The sequence below is a fragment of the Phallusia mammillata genome, chromosome 3 (genome assembly GCF_965637545.1).
Source record: "Phallusia mammillata chromosome 3, kaPhaMamm4.hap1.1, whole genome shotgun sequence".
NCBI lineage: Eukaryota > Metazoa > Chordata > Ascidiacea > Phlebobranchia > Ascidiidae > Phallusia > Phallusia mammillata.
The window spans coordinates 4,333,285-4,342,157 of NC_137254.1; the positions used below are offsets into that span (position 1 = coordinate 4,333,285).

Sequence of the window (8,873 nt, forward strand, 5' to 3'; positions counted from 1 at the left end):
ATACATCAATTTGTTGTCATCCACCAAATGCCAAAATATCATTTGAGGTCGGTCAACTGGCAAATAGAAACTATATTTTTTACAGCCACGGATAAACTAATCTTTGCCAAATTAGAATGTGTTTGTTGGTCCAAGCAAATCGTAGTGAACTGCAGTGTAATATACGATTTAATTATTAATTTCGTTGCCTTAATACAGGCCTTTTTTGTGTAAGGCCATTTTCACGGTACTTTCTTGTGACACACCAACCAGAAAATCTCACTTATCCTACTGTTATGCCGACAACAAAGCACGCACGAAAGTTCAAAACACTTTGAAAAAAGCGAACTTTTGTAGAAAAAGTAATAAGCAACTATGTTCATTCTGTCTACATTCTGTCATTGTAATAATAATAATTATTCAAGACTAAAATTTAAGTCGACCTAGAAAAAAATCATGTAAATACAAAAATTTCAGTAAAGCAACAAGATTGCCTTTACAGTCACACGTAAATTCTGTCGTAGGCGTGGAAAAAGAGAAACAGTAGTTTTTGCAATACAGTCATGCAAACTTAATCAACAAATATTATGTTTACCAAAGCCATCTGTTGTACAGCATAGCGTATCATATTCCGGTTTGTCACCTAATGCGTTGTATGATTTATAGAGGGATGTTATTATGTTTTGTAAGTGTAAACTGAATTTGTTGTTTTTGTCCTGATTCATATTATAAGCTAAATCAAAAAACACAAGTTTGACCGTATGTGATTATATTGTATATAACAGTTAAATATAAACACAACAATACTTTGACAAAGTAATTTCATGTCGGCTATGAATGATGCATGTAATAAGTGAAATGATGCATAATATTTGTTTGATAACAAAATTAACAAACAGCTTTTCTGAAAAACAGCTTTAATTTGTTATTTGTTTTTATCTTCAAAAAGAAATATTTTTACATACACACAAACAATGCCATGTTAAGAATAATAGAAAATTCTTCTACTGGCGAATCTGTCTCGCATTGCGATCCCGGGTCAGTTTGCCCCATACGATGTAACCAGCTCCGATAATAATTACAGCCAGAAGAACAAACATCACAAGTTGGTAGCTGTTGCCAGCACCTTCAATAGCTTCGTTTCTTTTTCCTGTTGTATAAACGATAAAAAAGTCATGCTTAACAAAAACAAAATGTGTGAAGAATTGTTTATTTATTGCTTTAGCCAACCTTGAAACGGACATGTGTTCGCTACACTGATAAAAATCACAGTATATGTCAAGATTACAAGAGGCCATCGAATCAGTTTGGTTGTCAAAGCAACGGATACAAGAAAATGAAAATTAGTGATGGGAATCGAACCCATGAAATATATTTTATGATAATTGTCTTATTTTATTTACCTTTTTATATGTGTCTTTTAGTGCTAGTCACATTCTTATTTTTGAAACAACTCATGGAAATCGAATAAAAGCTGCGGTTGTTACCAGTCAGGTTTATCACATATACGTAAGTAAGCAATCACCAAAACACAGCATACTTAAGTTATTATGCCCCAATATGTGTCACTTGCTTGATAGAACTACAAATTTGCTACGAAAACACATGTATCAGCAATATTATCTAGAATAGATATTAATTGAATTTTCCTCATTGTCTTACCAAGCACGTAACCGGTACCTTGAACAATGTGCACTGGCCCTGCAGAAAGCAATTGATTGCGACCATTGTCTTCAACAGATCGCCGTTTCTTACCAGAACAAGACTGCAAAAAGAATTATACAAATATTGATATTTCATTGTACACCAGTTTTATTGAAGGCGTCATACAGAATTAAGCCCATCACGGCACACATATATTTACATCATAGTTCTCCAGGCCGATTAAGGGCCGGTCTCCCTAGCGATTTCAACATAGGACAGCGTAGCCTGTGGCGGAATATTTACCGTTGCTCGCACTCCAACCAAATAAGAGGGTTAAAATTATTTTTAAATTTGTATGTAAACTACACACAGTAAACGTCGTATTTTTGTTGTGTTTCGGATTAAAATAAAATATAGGTGGATGGGGGTCGAATTCCTATCAAGGTTATGTTATGATTCAGGCGCGCCGTACCATTCAGCCTTTTTGCTGATTAGCCACATAAAATCAGCTGGTGACAGGAAATATAAAGTATTGGCAAGCGAACCTAGAAAACTTTGGTATGGAAGCAACAGAATATAAAGCCATTCCACCCCAATATTTTTAATGGTACAACTGGACATAAACGCCAAAGAAATTCTTAAGTTATTTAGAGACATACTGTCTCGATTGTTTTAGAGCAATACCCAGGAATTTTGTTCTGAAAAAAAACAACATATCATTCTCCTTGACCTTTTGTTTTTCGACCAACACTATTTTGCTAAACTTTATTCTCTGTTGCAAGTCTAAAATCTACTCTAATCAAGTCACCTGTCCAGGGCATTGTCCAGTTGAATTATGACAGACGGTCACGTCGCAGTGGATGTAGATAAATTGTTCTGCGTCGGTAAAGTTTGTCCACACAAAGCTCATCAGCTTGAACGTTGCAAAGTTGGATTTGTAATTTCGTAACAACGTCTTCGCGTCGGCAGCCTCTTCTCCACTGGGTGGCGCAACGCATCTAATAGTTTCGAAGCTGGGTTAATCGTAGTGAAATACAGATACAAAATTAATCACTAAACAAATAAGAAAAACATTTGTTGAGGTAATGCAGGTAAATCTTACCCGCTTTGTACAATTTGGTAACTCGGCAAACTATCGGAGTTTTCATTGCGTGTCGCCCAACAGGCTTCCAGCTGTGCAAAAAGGTATTCCACTTTAAAGTATGAATTGCAAACTAGACCAAAGATGCCAGAATAATGTATATTAAATCAAAGAATGCAAGGTTTTCTTGCACTAAAAGCAGTTTATTTTCAATTCACCTGGACAATAAAGTAATCATCGGCTGCAGAGATCTCATCAAGTTTAAGTTTAGCAAAAATGTAGTTGGGTACAGTTACTTCTCTGGGCAAGCTCTCGTTTAAGTATTCGTTGCTAAATAGATTTAGGGCGACATCCAACGTTCCTGCTTTCTTTGCAAAAATTTCGTCAAATCTAAAACATATAAAAGTTTAACAAACAGCTCACTGTTTTAAACTCCCTTAGGTGCTCGCGGGGTTTTTAAAAGCAAAATAACAAACTTCATTAAAACCATGTCTTTAGAAACGTACAGAATCAATTCTGTCCTTGTTTTGTATCATCATGTTGTGCTTTGATTGTATCGGAAATTGTATCTACAAAAGAAAGCAATACAAACACACTCTCCACAACATTTTGGCATTATCTGAGAAGTACTAAGCCACCCCGTAACGATTTTGCCCCCTAATATGGCAAAGTGCACATAACAACCGAAATTACCGAAAAAAGGAAGGACAGACAAACTGTGATCTGTGTCATACATAGTGTGACAGGTGCTGTTGGGTGCATGCTTTGTGACATGTTGCAGATGTGATATAGTTTTACCGTATTTCACGTCGTGGGGGCCAGGTGTATTGTGCCAAGGGTAGATTTATGTGTTCTGTGTCGTGTGTAATGTGTTCACAGCCGTATGTCATTCGTGGAGTGGTCGGATGTTTTTGTCATGTGCAACATCCTGTTTTCCTTTTGTCAATTTGTTTCCAAGTGTTGTCAACAAAAGACGACGTGTTACGTTTTATGACGCCTACTGTGTGTCTTGTACATGTTGTCTTGTGCCGAATGCCACTCCATAGCTGTTATATAATGGTTTGTTTTTCTTTTCCTTACCCGATTTGTGTACTAATTTTGGATGACGAGATAAGAAGGTCTGCGTCAAATAAACAAGTCACATTGAGCTTGTTTTGAACGTCACGCTGGATCACTGCAGGGGATGGAGCAAGGAATCTCCAGATCAGGAAAGACACCGACACCATGCCGTTTTCATTCTGTATATGAGCACGAAATTTACATCATGTTCCAAAATTGGCAGCTTTTTATTATGCAGCAATAAAAGCCTATTACACTTTATTATTACCCCTAACGGATAATGTTGTCTTAAAAAATAATAAGGACATATGATCTATGAGTTCAGAACAAAATCCAATTTTACCTTAAAAACACCTTTGCATTGGCCAATGTCAAACGTAAACACTGGGTTTGACCCCGTGACCTTGCAGCTGTCATTGAGTTGAGAAAGGGAGGTTTCCCTGTCCAATGCGATGTAAAGAGTGTCGTCGAGTTCGTAATCTAATGTGTTCTGTTGATAAGCTGTTACTCTGCGAATATTAGATTGTTAAGTTTATGTACATTTTATAAGTCTAGACAGGTGACACTAAAACGCTGAATGGGCGCGACGGGCGGGACGTCGTGATAACTGCTGAATATCGGGTTAAATTGCTGACGGTTAGAGCTATTAAAGTTGGGATAAGGTTTTGTAATAGAAAATCATTAAAAATAATTCCGCCGGATACATTCCGCAACCGAGTTAAACATGCGCCTGAGACGTCAAGCAATCCCCCGCCATAGCATTTTTGCCGAATGTCAGGAAATAGCTGAATAAGTTTTAGGCAGGGACATTTTTTTGATTCATATACTATTATAAAACCTCAACCCAACCCTAATAGCACTAACCGTCAGCAATTTACCCGATATTTAGCGGTTGCCCACTCCTCCCGCCCATCCCGCCCATTCAGCGTTTTAGTGTCACCCGTTTAGACAACCACTTATTTTTTTCATTTTTCAAACATCTATACTATGTTGCAGTTTTTCTAGCGGCATCCCATTAGAAGACCCATTGCTAATCAGTAAAAGATGTCTCAATCAATAAAAAACAAGCAATTGCACGCTTATGACAAAACAGGCAGCACAACAAAATGCTTGAAATACTTCAAATTTTTTCAACAATCTTCTGATTATTACTTTCAACAATTATCAATAAATTTCACAAAAGAATCAAAAAGAAAGTATTAACCTACCTTATGATCAAATTTTCAGTCCTACATTCAACAGTTGGTTGTATTTCTGCACAAAAAGCATTTTTAAACCGTGATAATAAAGTTCGAGCACTAGTCCACTTTTTATGGATGAAAATTTACTGCTACATATTAAATTAGTTATTTCATTGCTTTTATTAAATTTGTTATTTCAAACATTTCATGGCTTTTGTATTGTGATAATAAATTAATGGATTTTATTTACCCCGCATTTTTATCATATAAAATGGTACAGCTTGGCATCAGCGAACTAACAAAATGATGTAATTTGGTGAGACAGAACCAAAAATAAGAACTTGATGTCAAAAGAGCCCGTGGGGAACTCTCTAGAATGTAATTAGCTAAACCAAAAGGAAATCTATAGCACTTGTCGCAATTATTCGGTGTTATCTTATTGACTAGATCTTAGTTTTTAAAATAAATATTGAAGTTTTTTTACATCGTACCACAACCCATGCTAGCTGAGATCAAGTGTATTATTATTATTTGCATGTCAAAATTGTGTGCCTGAAAGAAGATTTGCCTCACCTACTGTCGCATTAAATCCTCTGTATTGCCCGCTACCGTCGGTCAAAAACACAACAGTAAGATTTGTTGCTGTCATCGTGTAATCAGATGATCGAAGCGTCCCAGAAAATCTGTCCACAATACCCTCTTCGTTCTTGAACTGAAAACAATACTCCATTTAGTTACTTTTCGTATGTTCAGGAATGTTAACATTATGCCGCAGGGGGGGCGCACTTTTTGTCATAAAAGGCCGCATACCTTCTTAAAGCCGCAAGTTTTTCATCATTTAGTTAGGCGCTTAACAAAAATAGGATTTCACTTTAAACAAATTTATTGCTTTCCTCAATATTAGAAGTGAACTTTTTCGCACTGCAAAATCAGTTTATAATAAATATGTTACTCTAAAATACATTTAAAAAAAAAACTTAATCATGTATTACTTTCAGTGCGTGCGGCAGGAAATGTCCCACAGATAACAAACCGTTTCCACTCGATTATATGCGTTGTCAATATCTCCTGGATTTTTAGGTTATATTATAAGTTAAGACACTTACGTATAGAATGTCGTAGTTGGTTTCAGTGTCAAATGAGGAAAATTGGAACAATAAGGTTGTGCTGCTATTCATTTGAAGTCTCCAAATACAACCAGCAAGGTTGGGGTAGTTACCAGGAAACATCGGAGAGAGTAAATTGTACGGTATATCAGCAACATCTTCCCCGCACGAAGTAACTATAAAACACAAAAAGTTTAGCTTGAGACGGTGCAACTAGTAAAAATAGTTCCAGCAGTTGTTTTGACCATCGTGTTGTCAATTTTCTGTGACTTATATCTAGTTGTCGATTAAAAGTGCTCATAAACTACGATTTATTGTACATTGAAACTGTGTTTAAAAATTATCCTTTTACCAATTAATTATTAATATACAAACATTTCCGTCAGCAAAAGAATAGATTTGACATCATTTTATTTGTTCTTGATACCGACCCGAAAACATGTTTTATCTACATGCCTAAAGTCTCGGTTGTAAATTGAATCGTGTGGCAGACTTACATAGGTGTATCATAAACCACACAGGTTCCGATGTGAGGTTTGTGACACAAGATATATAAGCAGACGAGCTTTCAACGAAAACCGGAAAAGATAAGCCTCCACCTTCCAACGTTCCTGCCAATTTACCTTGGTCGTCAGATCCCTCGTAAATCTAGAATTTTTTAAAAAGCGTAGAATTAAAAACAGGTATATAAAATTGTAAGAAATGAAATTCGAAATTATCGGGGAACAAACAGATGAATTTTGAACTGAGCTCATTGCAAGGACAAAGTTTGTAAAGTTTTACCTTGCAAAAGTTGTTTGCAGCAAGCTGTCCCAAGCGGAAATGCGCAATTAACCGAGAGGAATCTCCAGTTGAAACAAATCGTATGGCCCATGTGTTACAGTTAGCGGAAATTGCTGCATTATAATAAGCAGCGCTTACATTTTGCACTGCACACTGTGTGTCCGAAACTAAAAAAGTAAAACAGTATAACAAGCTTATGCTCCCTTACATCCTGTATCACGTTTGGCATGATGGCGTCTTTCGCCCAATTTGGTTGGTTAAGCCAGTATATTCCAAAGCTTTCAATTTATGAAAATATGTATCTTTTAATGTCGGCAAATATAACGCAAAATCTCTCATTGTGTCGTATGGCAAGCTATTGTTATGTGACACAAAGGGTTTATGGGATGCTACTTGGTTGGTGTACTGCGGCCCGGTTGTCACAATTTGTTAAAGAATAGTATACAACATAGCACAAAAAAACATAAAATGTTTATGTACCAATATTTTCGTTACAAATTTGTGACGTAACAGTAACTCGTATGCCCTTCCTTGCAGTATCGAATCATTTGCCATGTGGTGTTAGTTTTAGATTGATTTTAGAGATGTTAGCGTGGATCTTTATATTGTTATTGAAAATCTATATCAAGTTGAAAACGATGCTTTGCACGACTTCTCCTAACCACAACCAATATTTTCATGGATACGAACGTATTAGCAAAGAAAGTACTTTTTTGCATTAATACCAATGTAGAAAATATTTAAACAAATACTAAACAAAATATCATAAATGTGGTGCCTGAATTTTTGTGCCAGTGCTAAAACAGTGATTTCCAACCTTTATCGCTTTTCCCTTTAAGTCACCTTTGGGACCCGTAGACCCATTAAGTAACCATCAAAATCCGTAGTCCTATTTTTGTAGCATTAGGATCTGTGATACTTGCAACACATTCTCAATTTCTTTTGGATGATGTTTCTAGTGAGTCTATACCTGTGGTCCTCAAGAAAACAGCACTATAAAGTTTAATCTTATTTATTATACATACCACTCAAGTTGAAATCACAAATAAAATCACAAAGTCACTAACCTCGGTGCAGCGTACTGAGCGTGCTGACAAAAAGCGCCGCTTTTAATAGTCGACTTGTCATTTTTCCCTTTGAAAATAATAAACAATAATACCACTGACTGCCTAAAATCTGAAGACCCTACAACAAACATTTCATATTTGGGTATAGTGGCACTTAGGTTGGAAACATGAAACTTCTCAATATTTCCTGACATTTATTTACCAAGCGCCAAGCTTGCGACGCGGGCCAATGACGACTGAATTACAGCTCAAATACAAGAGGAAGCAATCAAACTGGTAAATTGACGTTCGGTCAACCTGCCAGAGACTTTCCCAGCACAAGCAGACATTTTGGTCATTTACAACGCCACCGAAATACCATTTCATTCAGGTAAAAATATTAAAAAACGGTACAATTGTAAGCGAAATTAGTTAGGTGAACCAGGATTTGGCCTAGGAATTTAGGGAAAGGCGAGGTGGTTAACTTTCACTGAACAAAGTAAGCTTACCCAACCCAATCCCCTATTATAGCGGATCACCGCCCTTAACTTTCTAGATTTCCCCTGCACTTACGGCTGACTGCTAAAGACAAAGGTGTAATGTTCACACTGAACAACTAATGTAAGTTTAATATAAATAATAAATATAAAATTGAAAGAACGTTGGCTATCTCCAAAGTTTCAATAAGTTACAACACAACACCGTCATGCTTTGCAGCTGCAATGCGAACGCTCTAAACACCACAAGGCCCAGGCAAGAACTGCCCTAAGTATAGCACACAATATGGCAGGTCAAAAGTAACATGATCTTTCCGGCCAATCACAAACGTGCAGGCGCGACTCGTCGACGTCAAAATCACTGGTGCGAGAGAGTAGTTAATTAAGTAAACAAAAGTAGTTTTGGGAAAAGTTAAATATAGACAAAGTGTGCTTGTAGACAAAGTAAAAACAAATTAAATATTATGTAGTGAAACGTTGTTAAATATAAACAAAAA

At 36.4% G+C, this 8,873-nt stretch overlaps 1 protein-coding gene across 1 annotated transcript; it reads right to left on the bottom strand.

Annotated features, from left to right (window-relative positions):
- Positions 1 to 983: 983 nt before the first annotated feature.
- LOC145219284 (CUB and zona pellucida-like domain-containing protein 1) lies at positions 984 to 7,961 on the bottom strand. Its single transcript, XM_080086666.1, has 13 exons — positions 7,901 to 7,961; positions 6,834 to 7,000; positions 6,548 to 6,698; positions 6,051 to 6,226; positions 5,518 to 5,656; positions 4,972 to 5,017; positions 4,107 to 4,272; positions 3,785 to 3,942; positions 2,923 to 3,094; positions 2,726 to 2,796; positions 2,432 to 2,621; positions 1,642 to 1,744; positions 984 to 1,129 (listed from the first exon to the last, which is right to left on the bottom strand). The coding sequence occupies exons 1-13, from the start codon at positions 7,959 to 7,961 to the stop codon at positions 984 to 986; spliced, it is 1,746 nt and encodes a 581-aa protein (XP_079942792.1).
- Between the last annotated feature and the right edge of the window lie 912 nt (positions 7,962 to 8,873).